Source organism: Phasianus colchicus, chromosome 3 (assembly GCF_987193195.1).
Source record: "Phasianus colchicus chromosome 3, bPhaCol1.hap1.1, whole genome shotgun sequence".
Lineage (NCBI taxonomy): Eukaryota > Metazoa > Chordata > Aves > Galliformes > Phasianidae > Phasianus > Phasianus colchicus.
The window spans coordinates 39,932,612-39,957,812 of record NC_143438.1 but is presented as its reverse complement, the minus strand read 5'-3'; the positions used below and the strand labels follow the sequence as shown (position 1 = coordinate 39,957,812).

Here is a 25,201-nt window from a genome sequence, read left to right as displayed (position 1 = left end):
TGTAATCTTTGTGAGAGTTGTAGTGCATGCAAGAAACCAATTTTCCATCCAAAACTGTTATGTCCTTAAAAACAGGCATTTTTCCAAATATCTTGAGAACATTTTTCAGAAGTCTATTTGAAAATGTAACCATATGTATGCCTTCATCTAGTCTTATTTTCTTAGCAGAGACAAATAAGTTTTCAATAACTATAACCCTGCTAAATCAGGGTAGCTGCTAAGCAATGAGGAAGATGGCTCATGTTCTGACTCCAGAGTTGTTTGCAGATCTTACTGTTAGTATTTACTGACATACAGATGAGAATGGCCAGAGTCCATTTTCAGGTAGATGAAAGCAACAAGTTCATCTTCTGACATGTATTGCCTTGGAGAAACGCCTAGCTTGGCTGCCAACTTGTCATTTCACAGTTTTGTTTTGGTGTTTTTTTTTTCTTGTGTTTTGTTTGGTTTTTTTTTTGGCATAATTTCATTTGGTGAACAAACTAAATATAAAATGCAGATACTTCAGTTATGTACAGTGATGTGTTAAAATACTGATGCTTTGGTGTTAGCACTTCTTAAAAAGGCAAAATAAAACAAACATCTATGTTTCTGCTGCACTTTGATTTTATATATATTATTTGCTCTAAAAGTAATGTCTTCTATTTTTTTTCCATGGAAACTACAACATATTCAAAGAGCATAAACAGCAATATTTGATAGAGGAAATTCTCATCTATAGAACATGATTTTTCTACATAGTCAACACCATTAGCTATGCATTTTTGTCAGCAATGGACAGGAGCCTGCATGCCACACTTGTAAAAGTCTGAATCAGGGAGGTGAAAAACTGTTGTTGTCGGCACTGCAAAAAAGCATCACCCACTGCCTCATTGTGCTCACATCCAGAGTTTGGTCTCCATAAATGTTCAGAACGAGCCAATGAATATCAGTGGGTGTCATTTTTTCCGCATGTAGAAATTCAGTGACACACCTTTGCTTCATGCACACTTCCATGTGAGATGCCATTGTATCAGACTGCCCCTCTGCTGCCATCTGCCATGCAGTAGCAAAACTTAATGGAATATTGTGTTATACTGTTATACCACTAAGATCTGCCTCCAATTTCATGAACAAATGTAATAGGAGGCATTACTTTTGGAGCAGCCTTTATGTGTGTATGGTAAGAAGGAAGATTTTCACAAAGAATCCCTTCTCTCTCTGATTTCCACCTAATTTGCTCTAATTTTGCCAGTGCCACATGGCACACATTGCCTTAGATTTAATGCACTTTTAAGAGGTGTTAATAATCTGAAACATTAAAATGTGATAAGCATTCTGGCATTATCAGTGAGTGGCTCTTGGTTGTTTTTCAAAGTATAAATGAGAAAAAAAAAAAAAATGAAATGCCTGGCAATGCCTTTTTCTGGCTTCATATAGGAAACCTTATTAATAGCATCCTAAAGACACCAGATATATGACACATGCTGGGCTAAAAAAAAAATTGTATTCAGTTCTGAAATCCTTACCATTTTGGTTCCCCTATTTATCCTAATCTACCTACTAGAAAATTTTATGCAAGTTATGTATATTTGGATTTAACAGTGAAAATTAAAAGGTTTTTCTCATAGAAAGGCAGCTTATAATTAGTATCTACACATTCCAGAGCTATATCTAGTGAAAAAAAAAATAGAATTTTCAAAATAAATGATATCATGGTGATCATTAGTATTGCTACCTGTTTTGTTGGACAGTATTTTTATTCTTCAATCTACAGGATGAAAATCTGTGTTTCTTCATGTAATGATATTTTTTAATGTTTTACTCTTTTTTTTTTTTTTTTTTTTTTTTTTTTTTTTTTTTTTTTTTCCCAGTTTAAATTCTATGTGTTTAATGTAGGCCATAGCAAAGACTATAGCAAAGGGCCAGCTAGCCACATGTATCTTCCAGTTCTCACTTGTCAGGGGTAGAGGAAGGAGTGACCCAGTATCTATCTACTGCTCTTTTCACTGACTAAAGGAAGATGATATGTACTTAAATCTAAGAAGAAATTTATTATAGTGGTATTCTTTGAGATTGTCTCTTGGTCTGCACTAAGCAAATGTTCCTATCTGATACTGAAGAAACCTGGGTTAGACAGCTAAATCAGAGGTCCAGGCAGCCTAAAGCAGTTCAGCAGCTCACTGAATAAGAAGGCTCTATCTGAAGAATATGAAGACTGTTTCCAGTGCCAGCTCATCTCTCTTTACAATTTAATTAGCTCTGCAATTAGAAAATAACTAATTTGATTAAGAATCCATTAGAGCTGTGTGGCCCTTTCAGAAAGAGGCATGTGGATTCTCTGCTGCTAATACTAGATAATCATTTGTCCAATGTGAAGCACATATCACTTTGTTAGGTCTAAATTTTTTCATCTTCTCAAGTCAGAGAATGTTAGTGATTCACAGCTTAGTAAAAATATAACTGAGGGTTCATACCGCCTCGCTATGTATGGATTAAACATTTAGCTGGTGATGTTTCAAAATCAGACGTTTGGTCTCAGACTGTGCCTCCCCAGATTCCTCGTTTAGCTCCAAACCACCCATTTAACAGTCAGAAAGCTGTATCATTGCACAGACATCTCTCAACACAATGACAAGCTGTTGGATAACATTTCTCTGTAAGTATGTGCATAGGAATGAGGATAAAGAATAGCATAGTCTTCTGTTTCCTTATTTTACCCTTTTTAGAATTTGATGTGTTTCGTCAGGACTCGTCAGAAATGATGACAGAAACCTCATTAGCAGCCAGCAGTAGCTGTGATGCTGCTCAAGTAATGATGCTGTGCATGCACAGATGTCCACAGATCAGGATAGATACAAAGAATGTATCAGCATCTCTCCGTAAGCAGCCACTGCATCTGCCTTCCCAGCACAATAGAGAGCATTCCTGGGAACTGTTATTGATGTGCAGCTCAACTTCCTACTGCTCACCTGAAGTCACAACTACAATCTAGCCCCAACTTACTGCCTAATGTGTTGTACACTCTAAAATGCCATAATCCTGCTCTGCTTCACCTGCAACATATTGCTGTCTGAAGACCAACTGCAGGTTCACTACTTTCAGTCTGTAGACACCCTTTGCTTGACTTACTGTATATAATGCTAGACAACTTACGAAAATGGAGTTAGTTTATTTTATTTCTCTAATTTTGGTTTAATTATTTTGGTTTAGTTTCATTTAGTTTGTGATTTCTGTTTTTAAAGGAAATGTTCTAAACATAGAAGAGATATAGGCCATTGCTCTGGGCAACTTGAGCCATTGTGCAAGAGACCAGTAATGGCGACCATTTCTTTTCTTTGTCCTAATGACAGAAATACACCAGAAGCACAGCCTTGGAAAGTGGGAAACACTCTGAAATATACAATAGACAGAAGAATGATTGAGCAGTGACTCCAGGAGATAGCCAGAAGCAGAGGAATCTTCAACTACTTCTACTTGGCCACTATGTGAGGGCCACTTTCAACAGTGTTTCTCATTGAGAAGGAAATCATCCCTGAAATACATTTTTCAGATCTCATATATTAAGCCAGTGATCATAATGAATTTATGCCACAACCTTTCAAAATAACATTTCCAAATACTTCATTTATGCTTTGGATCTTGCTAGTATCCTCTTTCCACACTTAGCCATCGCTGCCACAAGTGAAAGTAATGTCTGGGACACCTGGTAAGGGTCGGAATACAATTTATTTATATACTGTAGATCAGAAGGAAAACTGATTTCCTGCATGTCCCCTTGAGGAACATTAAGGTAGAATTTAATGGAGTAAATGACTTCGCTGGTGTAGGAACTGTCTGAAGACACATAACTAAAGAAAACAATGCAGGACCTCTTATCACTATCAAAAGAGAGGACAGAATCTTCAGCTCTTCAAAGGCTGTAGATTGTTTACTAATTATCTTTTTAATCATGGAATGATGGTTTAGGACTCAGAGCTATTAGTAGCTAAGAAAACTAGATACCCCATTCTTATTAACACTAAGGGAAACAGGATATTCTGTGTTGTTAGGCAGTTTTGCAACAACCATATCTAGGAATTGCAAATTAAAGAGAAAAGGAGCATGGAAAGTTCTCCAGATTTGCACCACAGGAAAGATATTCTGTACAGTATTTATTTAGCCTACATTAGTTGTTTCAAATTATTTCTTACTTTTGCCTTGTGTCATTATTTTGAACTCTTTTTTTTTTAGTTAAAGAATAATAGACTAAAGGTTAATCTTGTTTTTCTATAATCCATTTTGCATGTTTACATTTTTATTCCTGGCAGACAATAAACTCATTATTCCCATCTTAGATTCTAGCACCCCTTATACATTTATGAATGGGTAGCATGTTTTTTTGTCTCAAACTTTCTTTCCTAATGCAATTTTTATGTACATACATTTTTACTAATTACTTAATACCTCTATTTTTGCAAGCTTTTCCTTCTCTGAAAAAACTCCATTTTCATCAGTGTGATTCAGAAACAGTAGTACATAAAACTTAAAGACTCCTGACACCACTACACAAAGGCTGAAATCTTGGCCTGAGTGATTTTGGCTGTCTTAATTAATAGTTGAGTCAAGGGGTAATTTTCAGTGGTGGTCATATCATCAGCCTAAGATGTATTTTTTTATTATTTTTTCAGTTCTTTACACTTAAGAGTTCTCTCTTTACCATTTTTGCTGTCCATTTAGAAAAAAAGGAAATGTCAGACTGTAATATTAAATCACTATGATTTGTTACAGAGTGTTGAGCAAACTCAACACTAGCAAGTTTAAGAAGTCTCAATGCTACACTGTTCCCAGATATTTCTGTTCTGTATTTTATTCAGATAAAGTGAGAGACAATTTAAACAATGTTTTACAACTAATTTTTGTAATATATTCCAGGTCTGAGGTATTATATGATAAAAGTTATTGTTGAAATTGTTTGACAATTACCAGCTCCAAAAAATGAAGCTTAATGTGGTTACCTGAGATAACCCTAACTATTTAAGTTTTGCTTTTAAGACAAAATGAAAAATTACATTAAAATATACAGTCACACTTAAAATTCCTTCTGAGAAAATGAACAGTAATTCACTACTGATGAAATTCCTCTGACTTCATAAGCTGTTCAAGTGTGACTACTCTGTGAAAGAATGCCAATAGAAATCCAAGAAGATTCTGTTACTTAAATATTTCATCAGAAGTTATTTGTTATTGATGTGACAGTTTTCATAGTTAGCACAGCAAGCTACTTCATCCAGAAGCAATAAAATGTCTTTTTCTGGCAGAGACTCTCTTCTCATACGTGAAGGATATTTCAATAAAACATACAGATGTGAAGGCACAGACATAGGCATCCAATCATGGGCATTTTTTAGCAGTAAACATCCACTTATCCTCCACACTCAACTCTGGCTTTTTATTAAACCATTTTTCTCTATTTTTTTTGCATTTTAAGATAACTATTTTCATGGTTCCCCTTGGATTAATTCATTGAGAAGAGTCAAATGCAGCTGCAGACAGACAGGAGTTTGATGGGAAGGAAGTGTGCAAGGATGCCACAGAGCCAGGCACAATGAGGCGATCACACTCTTGCACATAGTCCTGTGAATTAAGGAAGCCAAAGGCTCTGTTTATACTTGACAATTCAGGAAGCATTTGCATCTCCTAAGTTTTCATCAGCATTACACAATTATCTTGGTATTTGAGTGAGTATCAAAACTTCCTCTTTAGATGAAGTACCCCATACTGGGCAAAAATGTAAATAGAGTATCTGGTCTAGATAGGATGCTCATCCAGATGTAGATCAGGTGTGATGAATCCTTTTTTTTTTTTTCTTCCATTACACAAATAGTGTTTTTCTCTCTGCGTTACTCTTTGTTTAATCTGAGATCTTAACATTGCAGAATTTTGACTTTCAAAGATTCTAAATAGTTTTGAAGTTTCAGGCTCCACTTGAAAATTAGAGGTTTCTAAAGAAGACACTCGTTCTTTTGATAGCAGATGAGTCAGAGAACGACGCAGAACGACGCAGGCACAGGCTTCTTGCCTGTAAACTTATATTAATAGAACTTCCTTGTTTGAGAAAATTGTTTGTAACTTCAAAAAGAGATACTGGCCCAGTTACAGTAAACACTCCTAAGTGCCCGGATATTACTAGTTTTGTAAAGAAAAGGTATTGAGATCAGATATAATTCAGCTTAGCAGTGCAGTAGAAGAGTTGCAATGAACAATTCAGCATTTCATGATGCTGAAGTGCACTTTAGTGCTGCTTTCTGGAAAAAAAAAAAAAAAAAAAAAAAAGGAAATAATTATTGCGAAAATGTGGAAAGATGTGATAAGGTGCTTTGGATGGCCAGAAAATCGATCTCCATGGACTTTTAGTTTGGCTAGAATTATGGGATAATAAAACCAAAAACTGAATACCCTATTAAGGAATTATGGGCAATCTAGTCATATCTAAAACAGAGAGAAAATATCTGCACTTATATTACTAATATATTTGCATTCAAAGGAGCAGGTCAAGTTTTAAAAGGTGCTCAGATTCTTGGCTGGGATAGAGGTGACTAAAGGAAAAAAAATTACAGATTTGTATTTTATCAAACACTGAGGTAGCTCTATAATTTCATGGAGGGCTTTATTCCCATGCATCAGTAAAATCAATGGGACTGAGGCACATAACACTGGACCGCTAGCCTGGTATGGACATTAAATTTAAGAAACAGGAAAAAGAGGTAAGTATAGAATCAAGCACACTCAGAATATCCACTTTCTTATATTGTTAGTCAAATGTTATTAAAAAGTCAAACAGACCACTACTAATGCTTCCTTTGTCATTAAAACAAACAAACGAACAAACAAACAAAACAGTCTTTTTTTTTCCAATCAAACTTTTCAAGCCAAGAAAAAGGGAGATAAAAACAGTGTTATGAAGGAAATTGGTTATTTGACTTTCAACAATGACGTATTATCTGTCCTCAACTGTGTATTATATATTACATGTATGTAAAGACAATGGAACATACAGACAAGAAGAACTAGGAATGCAGAGGAAGTTACCTTTTATCATTTTCTTATGGATCTTATGTTATGCCAAAGTTCTTAATTTCCCACATAATCATATCAGTATACAAGATTATAATCGTGAAATTTTGGATTTTTTAAAATAATGTTAACAGCATAGAATAGATAATTTTTTACATGGAAATACCCACAATTGAAAGCCAGGGGACAGATGCTACAAACTACTTTGGCTCAAAATTCACTGATTTCTGTATAATGCAAATGTATTTTGTAAACATCTAAGTCACACACACACACAGAAATGTAAATTACAAACAAAACAAATTTATTAGACCAAACAGCCTATCTCTTTGCCATTACTGGATTGTTCTTCACCCTGTCAGTACAGTCCACCTCATTATCATTAAAAAAAGGAGAGATTAAGGTATACTGAATCCTTGGTACTACAGATTTGTTACTTTAATGGGTTTAACTTTCATGCCTAAAAAGTTGTTTTAGGTCAGTTCTAAAGTGACTAGTGCCCTCCTCCCTGCTTTCTCCAAATTAACACATCTCACAAGGGCATCTTCAGGGTGTAGCACATACACTTTCTAAGGGTTCTGCCACTTGACAGCAAACGCCTGCACCAAAAATACCCTGCAGGATATGCTACACTGAAATCAATCATTGCTGTTAATTCAGACATTATTAATGCTGTTAAAATATGCCCTGTATGAAAATTATATATTTACTTATTGAAATCAACCTGCTTTACAATATAAAACTTTTTTTTTTTTTTTCCCCTCACATTTTTAACTTTTTCAAAACCTCTGATAAACAGTATTCACATATTTTCTTTCTTTTACTCTGCTGGCATCTCTGCAGTTGCTTGGTTATGCGATTTTCATTCCTCTGTAAAGGCTTGATTCACTTATTTTTAGATTTTTGTTGTTAATGCCAACAGATATGGACAGTGGGCAAAAATTTATGCTAACTTCTTGCTCCTTTCTTTGCATCTTTGTCCAATGATTATTTGCATACATTGTGATATAACTTGGGTTACAACAATGACTGTCCTGAATAGCGCATTGCAGGAAATTTGCATGAATAACAATGAGAAGCAATGAAGGCTCACAAATGGCTTTGTTTGTTAATTTGTAATGTAGAGGTCAGATACAATGGAATCTGACCTTTGAGGGTAAAAGGAATTGCCCGTTTGCTGTTCCCAGATCCAGAAACAAAAGCGTTACACATGAAGTGAAACTATTGTTAAACTGCTGCTACATGGAAAACACTACATTCTTTATTTCTTTGTTTATTCTGCAAGCCATTTTCTCAAAACTTGGTTACATTTGTGCAAATTGTAACCAAGATCTGCTCTAAGTTGGGAGCTTTGTCTCAGCTGAGATAAAAAACTGACCAAGTTGTTACAGGAAATTCCAATTGCTTTTTTGTTTTGGGTGGTTTTTTTTTTTTTTTTTTTTTTTTTTTCCAGAAGTTGGAAGTCAAGAACACAAAATGTCATTTATCCAAGATAAAATTAGAGCATTACAAAGGCAATAATGATTTGTTTGCTTTCTTCAATGAGTATAATTCAGTATTGTTTCATCAGATGTGTATACTTTCATTGGTATAATTTTGATAATGGCATAAAGGTAAGATTGCCTATTGAATGTATTATATATATTATAATACATAATATATATATATAGTATATAGTTCTATGAAGCTATACTGTTATATATATATATGTTATAGATAGATATATAGATATCAATATTGAAGAAAAGACAAAAGTATTTCAAATGTTTTACAAAGCTAATTATAAGCTAGTTAACACCAAACTTTTCTGAGTCACTTAAAATTCAAGAGAAATCTAATAAAGAATCAGACATTCAAATACTTGTGAACTTGGTAGCGTATACTGAAGCTACTACTCTTGATTTTGTGGAGTAGCTAAGTTGCTTAATTTTGTTGCATTGTCTTTGAAATAGATGTTTAAATCATGGTTGATTTAATCGTTCTTCTTCCTCTTCTTCTTTTTACTTTTTTTCTTTTTCCTGGAAAAAGTGAAAGAAAATACCATTTACATTATTGTCTATATTTCTACAGGGAATATAGTCAGTACAAGTAGAGAGAGAGAAAACCTGTCACATCTGTCCAACATTTGAATACCTTGATATAAAAAATGATTTTTTTCCCAAGAAGCTTTTACATTTAATTTAAATTTATGGAGAATTATAATAGGGAAGTTCTTCCTTGGCCTAATGTGCAAGATTTGATTGGGCAATTGACAATTAGCAGTCAGTTTCACTGACGGACATAAAATAAATCAGTATTTAATAATAATGAAAATAGTACCTGGATCATAAATAAAGATATTCTGGGAGAAGGTTCCTTGCAGATGGTCAGGAAAGTGCATAACAGTCAGTGGAATTACACATGAAATTAATTCACTGCTGTTTCTAATTAGGTTGCACAACAGCCATAAGAGGCAGGTAAGGGAGGTGAATTGTTTTACTTATGTGTAATGGAAAGCAACTTGGTTAAAGACAAGGGCAGACTCAGACTCAGCCTGAATGGGAGGATGGCACAGCGTTGTGTCTGCTTCTCTGCCAGGTGAAATGTGCACACATGTGCCATGGCAGATGGAGATGTGGCTAGAGCATATTGTTGGTCTTTTGTACCTCATCACAGGCAACATTTTACTGAGTACCTTCAAATGAGAAGCACATGTTTGAGGGACTGTCCTTGCTTTCCCTGGGTTTGATTTTCAGGTATTAAGCACCTTTTTTCTTCAGTTAAGGTTGGAGAGCTCAGGGGTCCTTCAAGATCATTTCACAAATATTTAAATCCAAAGACTGCAATGCCCAAAATGAGAAGTCATTTCCGGAAATAAGGTAACTTCTATGCTAAGAGACAGATATTGTAGGGAAACTGATAGTTTATAGATGCATGTGTTTCTATTTTTTTTCAACATTTCATGGAAATAATTTATGTTTTAAATAGGAACCTTATTTCAATAACTTGCAACGTTCATAGTGTATAGAGTTTCTTAGCACAGTACTAAGATGTCAGATAAAGTAGCATGCAGAGCTCAACTGGGATTTTAGATATCTCAAAGAGCAGAAAGCTATTTTTACTAGCTTCCAAATGTCAGTATCATTATCAAAATAATACTTGGATGTAACTGTGGGCTTTCACAAATGTGGGGAGATTCAAATTTTCTTCTTTAGGAAGATATCTGCCATATTTATGTGACCCAATGAAAACAGTTGTTATGTTTGTTTCAGTGTTTATTCTCACCCAGCTTATATGAAGAAAAGCATAACTGAAGAACACTGAAAGAATCTGCTTGTGGTAGAATTTTTCAATAAAATGTGTGACAATGCAAGTAGTATGGTTGCATGATATCTTTGATAAAAGGTAAGCGCAGATAAATAAGGTCAAAACTTACACCAATTTTCAGAAGAAGAAAGCATGGCATTTTATTCTAAATACTGAAGGAACTTGTTCAACTTACAGCTTCTTTTTTGGGATTTTTCCAAACTCTATTCTCAGAGTATGTAATCTACACTTCATCAGTGTGGCAAACAAGAAAGTTTTTGAAAGTTAATACCCTAATACTGCGAAATACTTATTTCAACTATTTTCCAGTGATGGAGGAGAAGAGTAGATACATAAGAGTTTTTGCTTGCTGGTAGCATTTAGCCATCAGTGCACCCTGATCTTGTCACCAAACACTGGACTGCAAAATGGAGTTGTTAAACACCCTACCAAACACTATGTTGTTAGAAGATAAGGCTGATAAAATATGGAATAATTTTTGATTTTATTGATTTACTGGAATTTATCCATGTGATGACACAATTTCATTTTGCAAGCTGGGTGTCACTTATGTTGTATTAGGTGATACAGCAACCTGTAAAACAATGTAATCCATACTTCTGAAGATATGCAAGAACAGCAAATGTTTCTGCTATTTTTTGAAGTTAAAAGAAGTTTTAAAATATATAAAGAAATTAAATAAGCTTTTTAATGTTGAATTGCCAGACATACAACAATTTTGTCTTGCTATTTGGAGAGGTCATAAGAAATTTTGATAAGAAAAACAAGAAAAATTTATGAAGAGGCCTTCTAATGTGATGGTCTCTGGGTAAATAGAAATTGCCAACTCAACCAAAATTCCTGTTTTGTGTTCCTGGGCCTAATGGTATTGCTAGTGTTCCTCCTGGCTTTCCCTTTGTTAATCAGCTGTGATTTCTCCAGATGCCACTCCTCAGAATGCTCAGTGCAGAATGATCTCTGAAATGAAAACGTCTGCTCTGTGGTGATCATTACTGTGCAGTGAGAGAATACTGCTACAAACTCACCAGAGTCCAGACAAAGCAACTCACTCCACAACACAGTGTAATTTAACAGAAAGTAACCTCAGCCAGAGAGCAGACTGAAAATGTTTTTGCTTCTTTTTATTACCATCTTGACAGTAACTGTGAGCATATGTAGGACCTGAACTACAAATATAGTTTTAAACCTATTCAGGTAGGAGTGCACTTAATTCTTACTATCATCTCTTTAGCAGTGAAATTAGCATCCTTTACATAAGGACAGCAAAAATGCTCAATTTTACAAAAAGCTTTCTGGCTACGAAATTTTGCAATAAAATATTCACAGTTTCACTCAACCTATTTTCTTTCTGCTGTACATTCCTTCAAAATGGACGATATAAATTAAATGGGAACTGAAAGTAGACTCATTGTAAGCTCTGAAAATGCTACATTCTGAAAGCCCCCAACCACTTTATCTCCCTGCCTACATAGGACCTAACTGCAGCTCTTGAAAGAAACTGCTGTGAGGAAAGCAGATTTAGCTATTTAGATACTAGAGAGCTGAGTAGCTTGTATCTATATTTGATTCTGTTCTTCTAGACAGTTAAAAAAAAATCCAAACCTGATGCTTATGCTGTTAAACCTTCCTCACAGTTTTACAAGAACTGACAAGGTCATAGCCTGAGGTAGCATGGTTGCCAGATGTCACACCATTAGTTACAATTTTAGACAGAATAGGTGTAAGTGGGGAGAAGTCAAGATTTAAAATAACTGTTCCTGCAACTTTTCTCCTGCAAATACTCTTCTAACAATGTAAGCACTATTCCTTATTCTGTAGTATTAGGTACATATTGCTATTCTTACTTAGCAGATACTATTTTTATTTAATAGAAGTTTATTTTGCTCAAATTATTATTAAATGGAAATAACTGTAGCTATTTCTCTTGTAGAAGCTGTTTTTAATTATAAAGCTTTTCACTAGCAAAAACCCTTGAACACATCTGATCCTGTTGGTGATCCATGATTTCTTTGAACTGAACATTTCCACAATCATTTATTGTGGATATATTTGTTATTTATTTCATTTTAATATATTCTGTTCAACAGAAGGTGTAGGATTCTACACTGTTTTTGTTTTGTTTTGTTTTAGTAGAGGCAATATTTTTCTCAAAACATTCCTCTTAGCTTTGAAAGTCACTTTCTCATACTAGGATGCACATAAATAAATCATTGCCTCACCTCATTGGCCTTTGATGCTAGTTTTCTGCAGTCCATTCTTTACAGAATGAAAGCCATATATCTTTAGTAGCAGGCTTGGTAATGTCAAGCTAATGGTGCTTAATAGTTCTGAAACTTCCAGACAGGAGCTGGAAGATTGCAAGTCATTTTCTGTACTTTTGCTCATGTTCAGCCTGTCTCTCTTGGACAATGCATTCTTATTTCTTAAATAATATTTAAAGCTGACAACTATTGTATCTGCTGAAAGTTTTCTAGAAATTACTCATAATTGTGATAAAAATGGTATAATTGCCAAAATAAGCAGATTAAATTCTCTTCTGTAAGAAAATTAAAAATTCAGAAAAAAAGAAAATAATTTCTATGAAGAAATGAGTAAGTATGGGAATATGCCTTTATGTCTGTATCTGTGTTCTATTTGCAAATTAATTCTGTTCTGTATAGTGCTGCATATACCTGCATAGATATGAAAAGGGATAAAAAACATTTCATGGTATCCCACCATTCTGATGCTATTTTGATCCCCATATTGCAGCAGAATGACGGAGTCCAAGGTCTGATGCATTCCACATTGTAGATAGTGCTGCTCCATGGCCAATGGACTCAGGAACATATACTGACTGGTGGGGATCTGGCACAGCTGGAAGTGCTAGACTGGAAAGCAACTCTGCACATTATTGAACTCAATCACCGAAACCACATCCAATAGATATTTAATCCAGGAAGTTCTATAAGACCCTCTTCCAACATATTGTCCAAACCATCTCTAATCAAATGAGAAACTTCCTGGACAGTGAACAGTAAAAACTGTGGTATTATCGAACAGTAAATCTGATCTCTGAAATAAGGAAATGAACAGGGTTGACTTAATAACATTTAAAACTCTTAAATATTATTGCTCTTTGATGTGTTTAAGTCTGGTAAACTATATGTAACAGCATCTTTTACCCTTACACAGAGCATCACCATTAAATGTTCTGGTCAAGGTAATATATAAATTACTGCATTATTAAAAAAAAATTACAAAACCTTGTACATAGGCTGACCAATGTCATTTCACTGGCAGTAGCTCAGTAGCATGCTGAAGGAAGTAGTCAATGCATGAGAACCTAGAAGATCACTGCATGTAAGTAAATAGTTGTTCTAAGCCTGCTTTCATATGGTGTTCATTAGAAAAACAAAAGAAATGCCTCCAGCAGTTTTTCCTTAGAAGCAGACAATGCTGCTTTTGTCCTTTGAATCTGTATAATAGCGTTACAGACTGGAGAAACTTCTAGGTTTCCCCTGTGAATTAATGATATCTAAAAATAACATGAATGAATGAAATATATTTTGATTATTAGATGAATGTTAAACTGTAACTAGTGCTCTATTAAACTGCACTCTTAGGAAAAAAAAAAAAACAAAAAAAACCGACCCTTTCAGATACACAGCCTCTTTGCTTAGGGCAATCCAACTAAGAAATATAACAGTAAATTATCATACACAAATTAAGCTTTGATATGAAGGGCGTCCTTAGAGAGCTGGTGAGAACCACATGCATATAAATATTCACAATGTGGTACTGAAGAATCCAGTGACTTACAGGGTAGTGATAGGCAAAGCAGTATAAATTACTATAGAGAAATAATTTCACCATAGTGATTATTTTATGTTCCAGTAACCTAAAAGTTTTCACTGCAAGGCTTCAGTTCTCTTTCTACTGCACAATTGAATGATTAGTAAATGACTGGCTTAAACCAGACTCTCTCTTACTGTCAATTGCTGCAATTTCACTGAAATGAATTGATTTTCATCATTTAACTTACATCCACAAACAGACCTGAAAATCTGAAATCCCAGAGCATTTCCACAAGAATCCTCCCACGGCATAAAGTGAGTAGTTAAAATTATTCTGATGTTTATGAATGAGGTCCCTTCTGGAACCCTGTCAGCAAAACAAGGAATTTTTCCTATAAATGTTCTCCAGATCTTACCTGTTAGGGAAGATAAATTCTGGAACAAGAACAGCAATAGTCAGTTAAAAACAAAACAAAACAAAACAAAACTTTGGAAAGCTGTGTGCTTGTTGCTGCTGAAGTGATGTTTAACTTATGTCAAACTGCATCTTTCACACCAGCTGTGTTGCCTATTCACATTATAATGTCTTTAAGTAAAGGATTTAAAACACAGGAGAGTAAGATCTTAATCTCGGAGCTTCTAGGAGCCAGGTACCAGGACAGAAATGCTGAGAACTGATGGAGAACTCATTTGTGTCCACCCTCACTTGTTCTGTCCATACCATAATGACAAAATTATAATGAAATTTCTACTGAACTTCTGTATTGGTCAACAAAATAGTGTATAAAGAAGAAGATTTTTAGGATAAGGGTGGTGAAGCAGTGGAACAGGTTGCTCAGAGATTTGGTAGATGTTTCATCCTTGGAGGTATTGAGGGGACCAGGCTCTGAGCAACTAGACCATTTTGCTTTTAAAGTTTTCAATAATTTTTTAAAGTATTTTGTTTGAATATGAAACAAAAAGATTTTAAAATTGTGTTTTCTTAGTTTTGCCTTTTTTTCTTAAATTACCACAGGAATGATTTAATATTCAGCAGTATACATAATATTTGCCATTCTTGTTAGAATTTTGGCAAAGTGGAGAAAGTGACAGTCCTGAAGTGAATGGCAATTCTGCTAAGTATTTCAATGGAATTACCAATTCGTTTTGAATTGTTAGCTATATCAAATTAAATACTGATGTTATCAACACCAAAGAAGCATAACTTTTGTTATTTGAGTATAAAAATTGTTCATACATTGTATGCACATACGTATTTTACAAATATTTTAAACATTTTCTTCTCTTCATCAAAAATGACTATATGTTTCTAAGAGTTCTGTAATTGCTGTATATAATGTTAGTTTACAAAACACATTTTTGAATAATTTTGCTTCACTATCTTTTTTCTTTCAAATTAGATTTTATTATTTTTAATGTATAACCAAGTAACCTCTTTGGTGTTATCATGTGTGCTGAGAGTGCGCAGCATATCTGTAGTGGCTGAGTACCATTCAAATCCATATTTCTCAATTTGCACTCTTCACTTTTGCTAAGTATCCTTCAGCTTTACAGTGATTAATGTTTTCCATGCTGCCTATCAACATATTTATAAAACCAAGATAATGTTTTATTTACAGCAAAGAAATGATAGGAATGAGTCATAAAAGAAACAAATTCTGTGTTAAAAAAATCCAAGCAGAGAGGGGAAGGACGTTTTATCAAAGATATGAAGATACACAAGACATCTAAGTGCCCTCCACATCTCTGAAATACCCTGAATGCACATCACTTTGACGTGATTGATATTGCTTTCATCAAAGTAAGCACTTTCTTTTCAGAAGAAACATTTGAAATCCAGCTGGAGACTGATTTTTACTCAAAAAAAAAAAAAAAAAAAAAAAAAAAAGAGTTATGTATTATCTATGTAAGCATGTCTTGCAAATGTATCTACCTTTTTCTAAACAAATAGCCAGTTTCAGCTGAAAATCCTCTGTCCAGGGGTTTAACACTATATTCCTTTTTGTGAATCTTTACTGATGCAGATTTTAGTGGCATGTTGAGGAGCAGATTCAAATGCACAGCATTTGTGGTGGGAAGACGATGCTGCAATGTTATTTTACACCAGTAATAATTTCCTGCTTTGGAACAACACATTACATATTCATTGCTTCTTTTTTCTTTGACAAAAATCCTGGATGCAAACAGTGGAATTGCAGCATGATCTTCAGCTGTCCATGCTGTAGCTACTGAGTTTTTTTCCTCCGAAAGATGCCTTCAGTCATTTCTACGTAGAGCAGAGCGAAATGATTAAAAAGATCTTTTCTACTCTATAATCACAGTGACAAAATGTACTGTTTCATAAATACAAAGCAGAGAAATGTTTCAGAGGTCTATAAAGCATTTGGGAAAGAAGAATCAGGAAAATTATTCCACTGAAGTCTTCTGGAACCATCCCTGATCATTGAGCAGCAGACAGAGAAGCTGATGGAAATATTTTCTGGCTGTTCTGCACACTGAGGATAGCCTACAAGAACAATCACAGCCTGAAGATTTCTCACATTTATGCTTCTGAAATTGTCTTTGTATAATATAAACACATTTTGAAATGTTCAAGATATTTGACAGGCCATTATTCTGAGGAACAATCTATATTTCAACCTCCTCACACTTAAATGTGGCTATATTACAGTGTGGACCTGTACAGGTGCAGATGTCTGAATAAATGTCATCGGGAAGTTTTTGAAAATAGTATGGAGAGGCACAGAAGACTATTTTCTGATAAATACAATGACATTCCAGGATCTTACAGTGATGTTACATGAGACCAAAGCTTATTGAAAATGTGAAGTGTGAGGAAGAGGTTTTTCCAGTCAGCTTTACCTTCAATGACAGACCAATGTACATATGAAGAACTGTAGCTGAAAGATTTGACTTGTGTAAAAAAGTAGGTTTCAGGTATAACAGAGCTTTTAATGTCAATATTTTATTACTTGTCAGGACAACATTAATAAAACAATGTTTTGGAAAACTGCAAAAGTCAGTAGTGTTGACTTTTTTTTAAGAGAGAAGTTTCATTTTTTAAAAGAAACATTTAAACAGGTATATTCAGAGCACATTTTGAAAACAGTTCACAAATTACATCCTCTGTACTACGCATTTCAGAAAAAAAGAGAGAACCAACTCATTTCATATATCTTATGTAATAGATGTCAGTTATTGATAGTTTTAATTTTCAGATAATGAAGACAGTGTTTGAACTTGTGACCTAAATGTGAAAAGTTCCATATGTACCTCTGTGAGCCATTTAGATTTAAATACTGTTTCCTCAATGATAGGGGATTCTATTCCAGAAAGCTGGGAACTGCTTGATTGGCATAATCTGGAATAGCTTGATTTTTATTTTTTATTTTTTAAATTTGAGCTTTATAAATATAATAAATAAATAATAAATAAATTTAAATTGTTTACAAGCTATGTTCAACTGAAACAGGCATCTGGAGTTGTTACAGTCTGTAATGATGAGCTCTTGACTAAAAGAGTATTGGAGTAACGCCTAGTTTGGCTGAAAGTCCAGCATGTAATGAATGATAAGCCCTTGAGAAATGTGAATAGTGGAGCAAGAATGGATCAGGCTGCAGTCAGTGAGAGTTCTGGAATCAAGAGAAACGGCTCATGGCATCAGAGGCGTGCTCTTAACAGTGTTAAATGTGAGTCTTTCCTATGAACTAGAAGGGAAGGATGATCAAGTCCAGACAGCTGTTCAGCTGGCATTGTGGAATCTGTTGGCTTCCTGCTGCTATATTTGTATCTTATGAGCAAGGGTCTTTTATTTTTAATATGCTCCTGCCTGTGAATTAAGTATTTTTTTTTTTTATAATGCTTTGAGGAATGTTTTTAGAGTTATATTCTAAAGACAACTGAAAAGAGCTCAACTGTCCTTCTCTTCCATTACTGGGGAAATGGCTTCAACATTTAAAGCCAATAAAGCTATACAGAAGTAGAATATTAATTTCTCAGTTCATTTTCTACTACTGTTTTAGACATTTTTTTAGTTTAATGTAATAAAGAGTCTGTCCCTGTCTTTCCTGTAGCTTACCTCTAGATATTGAAAGGTCGCTATCTGAACACCTCAGAGTCTTCTCTTCTCCTGAAGATTCTCAGAGGGGAGGTGTTCCATCCCCTGCATAATTTCTGTAGCCCTCTTCTGGATGTTCCAAAAGATCTACATCTCTCCTGTACTGAGGACTCAACATCTGGACATAGCACTCAGGCGAGGCCTCACCAGCACAGTGTGGAGTGGCAGGATCACCTCTCTCAGACCGCTGGCCGTGCTTCTTTTGAAGCAGACCAGGATTCAGTTGGCTTTCTGGGCTGCATGGGCATGTGCTGGTTCATATCCAGCTTCCCATCCACTAGTGCCCCCAGCTCTTTTTTGGCAGGGCTATACTCAATGCCTCCTTCAACTTTTGTTGGTAGTGGGGGTTGCTTCAACCAAGGTGCAGTATCTTGCATTTGGACTTACTGAACCTCATGAGGTTCACCTGGACCCATTGTTTAAGCCTGTCTAAGTCCCTCTGGATGACATCCCATCCCTCTGGTGTGTTGACTGCATCCCACAGCTTGGTGTCATCAGGAAACCTGCTGAGGGTGCACTTGACCCTGCTGTCAATGTCATGAAGATGCTAAAGAGTATCAGTTCCAGCACTGACCCCCATGGGATGTCACTCATCTCTGATTTACATATAAACATTGAATCATTGACCACCACTGTCTGAGTTTGATTTTGCAGCCAGCTCCTCATCTATTGAACAGTCCACCCATCAAATCCTTATCTTTCCAGTTTGGAGAGAAGGATGTTGTTGAGTACAGTGTCAAAGGCCTTACTGAAGCCCAGATTGATGTCATCAGTGGCTCTTACCTTATCCATTGCTGCAATGACACCATTATGAAAGGCCATTAGGTTGGTCAAGCAGGATGAAGTCATGTGGGTTCTCCCATATCACCTCGCTATCTTCCATGTACTTTAGCATAGTTTCCAGGAGGATCTGCTCCATGGTCTTTCCTGACACAGAGATGAGACTGACAGATCTGTAGTACTCAGGGTCATACTTTCTACCCTTCTTAAAATGGGTGTAATGTTGCCTTTTTTTCTAGTCACCAGGTGACCTGATTGTCATGAGTTTTTAAAAATATCATTGAGAACGTCTCGGTGACTACATCAGCTAATTCCCTGAGGACTCTGGAACAGAGGATCCTGATGAGGATGCACCTCATCAGGACTCACAGATATGCGGATGTTCAGGTTCCTCAGGTGGTCATGAACCTGACTTTCGCTTCCAGTGGGAGGGACACTGATCCCCCAGTCCCCTTCTACCAAACCAAACATGTGAGGGCTGTGTGACAAGCAGTTGTCAGAGAAGACAGAGGCACAAATGTTATTAAGCACAGCAACCTTCTCCTGTCTATTGTTACCAGCTTACCTGTGTCACTCACTAGTGGGGGTGTGCCCTCCTGGACTTTCCTTTTCTGATTGAGGTAGCTGTACAAGCCTTTCTTGTTCTCCTTGGCACCCCTTGCCAAGTTTAGTTCAAGCCGGGCTTTGGCTTTCCTTGGCCTCGCAACTATTGTTGCTTTTCCTTTTAAGCCATCCTGTTTAAGAATAATAGAATTCTGAAAAATAGAATTATTTACTCTTAAATGACTGAAAAAACGTTTGTGATCTCTGCCCTGAAACAACAACAACAAAAAACAAAAACAAAACAGTAAAAGTGTAACATTGTTTTGGCCAGTTACAGCCTCCAGACAGGGAAATTGAAAAATAAAGACATTAAGTATCACATTCCCTTGCTGCGATCTCAGCCAAATCACACAAATTTCTTTTTGATCCTCCAGACCTATGACAACCTCATAGCCAAAAGTTCAGAATGTTTAAGTATTATGAAGTGGCATCTGGAGTTACTTTGTTTTGACTTTGGCGCTTACACTCAAGAATTATTGCCCCATGGTGAATTCTATAATCATTGAGCTGGTTGTGAACTCTTATGTAGGGCTATAAAGCTAAGCTCATGATCTACACTGTGAAGAATGATAAAGATTTTAGATAGAATGAATTTGTTTACAGGGATGTAGTTGCTCGTAATGTCCTAATCCAAGTTAAAATGTACTCCACCAAGAAATTCAGTCTGGTTGTGTCAGCAGTAGCTGCAAAGATAAGAACTGGACTGGGATTGGTTCACTGCTTTACATGCCTATCTGCATCTGCACATCTACATGACCCATAGCAGACCCAAGCTAGTGTACAAGCAGGTGTACAGGCAATGGGGATAATCAATGAATAAGATGCATAACCTAACAGTAGAAAGAGCTACTTACAGAAAAATTCTATGTTGCTTCTCCAAAGGACAAGCACAACTTTTCTCATGATTTATTGTGCGTCTTCACAAAGAGAAATGTGATATATCTCTTCCTTGGCTTTAATAGGAATCCATTTTTGAGAACCAATTTACCCTGACTTTATCCAGCTTTTTCTCCATAGACAATTAAAATGACTCCTACCTTTCTCCATTACTCAGCAGATTAGACTTTAGCGATTCTGCAGAGTTACTGAAAATACTGTTTTATACCATAAAATAATTGTCAGAGAACTCTGAGATAAGAAAATACTGAGCTACTCTTTTGCAGAAAACAAACACCCCTACTATCAACAGAAAACTCTGTGATGGATTTAAGAAAAGAGCATAAAATATTTTAAAATACATCTCTCCTTGAAAGGAAATGAAACTGGTAAAAGTGGCACTCAAAAATAGGTTTAAATTGTATCAATTTTAAATAGGTAAGAACTGATTTTTTTTTTCAACAGGAGCAAAATAAATAAAGATACAGAATATCAAAATACAGCCACAGTATGAAATAGAAGCAATAAAACTATTCTGATAAAAAGGTGACACATAATTTATATGTTTGTGTTATGAACAGATTATCCTCAGTAGCTGTAATGAGGTCTTAAAACCATTTACACCTTCATGTATTTTCAGCAGTCCCAGTCAATGCTGCAAAAGTGTTTCCAATCTGGGACAAAAGCAGAGGTGAAAGAACTTCCTGCATAATTCATATTGTCTTTTTTTTTTTTTTTTTTTTTTTTTTTTTTTTTAAATAATACTGTTAAACAGAGTGAAGACAAAAAAAAAATTCACATGCATTAATGGAAATTAAATTCACACTTTATTAATGGAAATTGAATTTTCGCATTCATTTACAGAAAACATAGTAGAATTCTTGAGAAAGCAAAGTGGAACAATCAACTTACCATACACATAGTGATGTGGTGATATTATATATAAACATTACTAATATATATTATAATATGGGAATATAAGTATGCATTAAACAAAAGCACAGAAATCAGTAAAAGATGAAATAATATGCATGTGATAAAAAAGTAATAAAAGAATCAGAAACTCATAAAATAAGGCTACATTGATCTTAAATAACCAACAATCTTTAGTAACTGTGTGTATTTCTCTACTTAAAAGTCTGAATTTCTAAAAGTGCTTGAGCATTTACCACCTTAAGAGACTGAGTTCCTGTAAACCATCACAGTAGTATGAAGATTATAATACAATGACTACAAATACACTTTCAGAATTATTTTTAACAGAAGTGAAAAGAAAAAGGCGGTTGTTTCCTTAAAATAGATAGAATCATGCGCAGCTACATACCTGCATAAAACAAAGGCACTGACCTCCAGATCCAGTTCAGGCCTGTGAGCTAGGAGGATCTCTGTAACGTGCTGGGTAGGCAGTAGTGAGAGGAAAAGTGGATATGGTGGCTATCATATGAACTTTGCTGTGCATGAGTACTCGTATTTTACATATCTGAACTACAGATGCAGTTCACAAGACAGGAAAGAATTTGCAATCACAGTTTTGAGTAAAGAGGGTGTATTTGTGTGGGGGGGGTGAGGAAAGTGTGGGGGGGAGAGGGGTGGTGGGGGGTGTGAGGATGTAACTCTGATGACTGTATCAACTTGCAGATGTCAAAGTAAGTAAAACTAAGTGGAGCTCCAGGCTTTAAAATTTCATAAACACAAGGGCATGAGAAAGATTTGAATTTTGATTCTTAAAATCACATTTCTGGTCTTCATCATTTTGAATGAAAGCTAGCAACTGTGAGGTAAGTGTAAAAGGTCCATGTATGTAGAAAGCATTACAGCAAAATGTCTGAATGCATGAACTGCCCAATTAGGTCAGTGTGTTCTTAAGCCAAAAACAAATTCATCTGTGCAATTCTGCTCACTTCCTCCTTGTCTGCCATCTACGTTGCAGTGCCAGTGGCACTCTGAAGTGAGTTCATCCAGGGTAATAAAACTGTTGCTCTTATATTGGGATGCAGCTGTTTTGCTGGCAAATTTGGATGAAAAAACTCTATGCCAAATATGAAGTTACAGGCTAAGGCAGGGACAAGACAACAGCACCCTGGCAGCATGTAGACAAAATCACCACTCTTGAACCTTCTCTGCCTTTCTCCTTGCCATCATTGCAAGTGCACGAACTGCCTCTTGGCTTTGCGTAGACTAAAATAATAATCTGAAAACAGGTTACTAATCCAACTGAAAAGAAGGGTTTGGTTTTGATCCTTCAGCTTGTCCATCTGCCTTAATATATCCTGATTTTTCATGAATTGCTTAACGCTAGCAATTTAAAAATGCAGCTATTGTAAGTGAATACAGCAACAAGTGACAGTTTCTAATTGAAAGAAAACTAAGATGCCTATTCAGATTTACATCGCGATTTACTGTCAGGTAAATGAACTTCAAGAGATTTAGCTACCTAAGCTGGCTAAGAGAGGTCCATTGACTACAGGAGCTACTATAAATGAAAAAAAAAAAAAAAAAGTATAAACAGGAGGAGGGAGGGAGGCATGGAAAGTAAATGAGGAAGTTCATTACTTTTGGTAACAATACTAATTTAAGCCATATTTACATAATCCTTAATGAAAATAAAGTATGGAAGACAAACTGCAAAAAAAAAACTTGCAAAGGTTTTTGGATTCCTTTCCTTCAACTCTGAAAGACTGTTAGTGCAATTTCAGAAAAAACCCAAGATTTTGGCCCATAACAAGTCAGGGAGAATGTTTGAGGAATGTGAAAACCTTTGATCAACATATGGGTTGGAAAACTTTATCCTTAAAAATGAACTTTTGTTGTTGTTGTTTTTTTCTTTTTTCTTTTTTCTTTTTTTTTTTTCTTTTTTTTTTTTTCCCAAGAACCTATGGCAAAAAAATACCTGAATGCAGAAAAACATTGTTAGGCTGAATAGCTTCTATATGGCTAGGACTAATCCTGATATCATCTCTCTGCTGACACTGAAGACTAGCTAAATTAATATTGTGAATGTATATTAAGCAAGACATTTGAAAGAAAAAAAAAGGTCCTGAGAAGCATGTAAGAATTCAAAAATTATGTTTGAGAAAAAAATAATGTCAAACTAGAACTGAAATTTTCCTAGTTAGGGCCCTCCTTTCTCACGTGCCTCTTTTGGTTCCTGTTTGGATTAGGTTGGTGAACTCCCAATGGTTTATCTAGAAAAAGGAGGAACATACTGTGTTGAAAAAAGCCTTTTGCTTGCTATTTATTGCATTTTTTTTTCCTTTGGACAATGCTGCCAACCAAAAAGCTGCTCATATTTTTCATACTGGCGGTTTTACACACTAGAGCTGTGCTTCATAAAGATTCCCAAATGATCCACTTGGAGCTATTCTTAGTTTTGGTTTGTTTTTCTCTTTTTTTTTTTTTCCTTGTACTATTGAAGATATTTAATCATAATTGTAAAACATACAGTTTTAACAAAAGCATAAATAACTCTAGGTACTTCATGTCTGAATAAGCCAGTGTTTGTATTAATAAGAAAATCATTTCCTTTTGCAGCTCTTACTGGAGACATCACCACCTGAAATTGTAGACTGCCAGCATCTGTGGTCAGTCAGTCACATAAAGAACTGTAGCAATCTTGGATAAGACTCAAGAAAATTCTCTGACACTCCTTTAGCATCTGACACACAAAAATGTAAATGCAATCAGGACACATCCTAACCTCAGATAACTCAGGCAATTAAGCAACTCTCAGACCTCAACCCGCAAACCTCCTTGGTTTCAGCAGAACAATTCGGGCAGAATGTGTACGGATATTCTCACAGCCTTCTGAATTTCAGTGATTACTTTCTAAACTCCATATCAGATAAGCAGGTGAGTAAGAAGTTACACAAATAACATCACCGACTCTTATAGATAAGTAAATTATGCATATCTTTGCAAAATCAAACTCTATATTTGCATCAGTTAAAAACCACAAGCAGGAAATGAAGGATGAAATTGCTTTAGAGAGTAATACTTCACCAGCTAGACACCAGTCAGCAAATATTACTTTCTACAACTTCCAAGATCCACATTGTCCACACATTTGAATTCTTCACCCCCTCACTTGTCGCTTCTGCCAGTCTCTCGCATCCTAAACTAGGAACTGCTTTGTTGTTCTTTATTTGGCATTTTATTTTTGAAGAGGGACCAGCAGAGCAAGCAAGCAGCCTGTTTGTCTGAGGTTCCTAAGGCACAGCTGATGTGGCTGGAGTTATCGGCACTCTTCTCCAGGCAATCTGTGAAGCACCGTCAACACAACAATACTTTTTCTTGCACATCGAGACAAAATGGGACAGGAGGGGAGCAGCCAAGCTTCTGCACCCATGGGCCTGTCAGGGAGCTCCTGATGTGGGCAGCAGCTGGGGCTGGGCAGGAAGAATCTCTCAGAGGATGAAGTATGGCAACACTCATCACTGACAAAAAGGAGCTCGCTATGAACTTTATTTATGAACTTCCAACAGCCAGGCAGAGCCTTCAGAGAAGGGGAGGAAGGGGCCGGGGGCTAACAAGGCCCCAGCGCGGCTCCCCGGAGCCCTGCGGCCACAGAGAGGGCGGACCGAAGCCAGGGGAGGCAGAACAGAGCGGAGCCCCGGGCTTCAGAGGGCAGGCGGTGGAGCGGGCGGCCGGGAAGGTGCAGGCAGGGCTCGAAGGAGGGCGGGCGGCCCGAGCCGTACGCGGCCGCACCAGC

At 35.9% G+C, this 25,201-nt stretch overlaps 1 protein-coding gene across 1 annotated transcript; it reads right to left on the bottom strand.

The window, feature by feature from the left end:
• Window positions 1-8,916: 8,916 nt before the first annotated feature.
• On the bottom strand, window positions 8,917-22,042 carry LOC149918527 (uncharacterized). Its single transcript, XM_090138332.1, has 4 exons — window positions 21,818-22,042; window positions 19,580-19,769; window positions 19,018-19,161; window positions 8,917-9,053 (listed from the first exon to the last, which is right to left on the bottom strand). The coding sequence occupies exons 1-3, from the start codon at window positions 21,821-21,823 to the stop codon at window positions 19,043-19,045; spliced, it is 315 nt and encodes a 104-aa protein (XP_089994458.1). The 5' UTR covers window positions 21,824-22,042; the 3' UTR covers window positions 8,917-9,053; window positions 19,018-19,042.
• Between the last annotated feature and the right edge of the window lie 3,159 nt (window positions 22,043-25,201).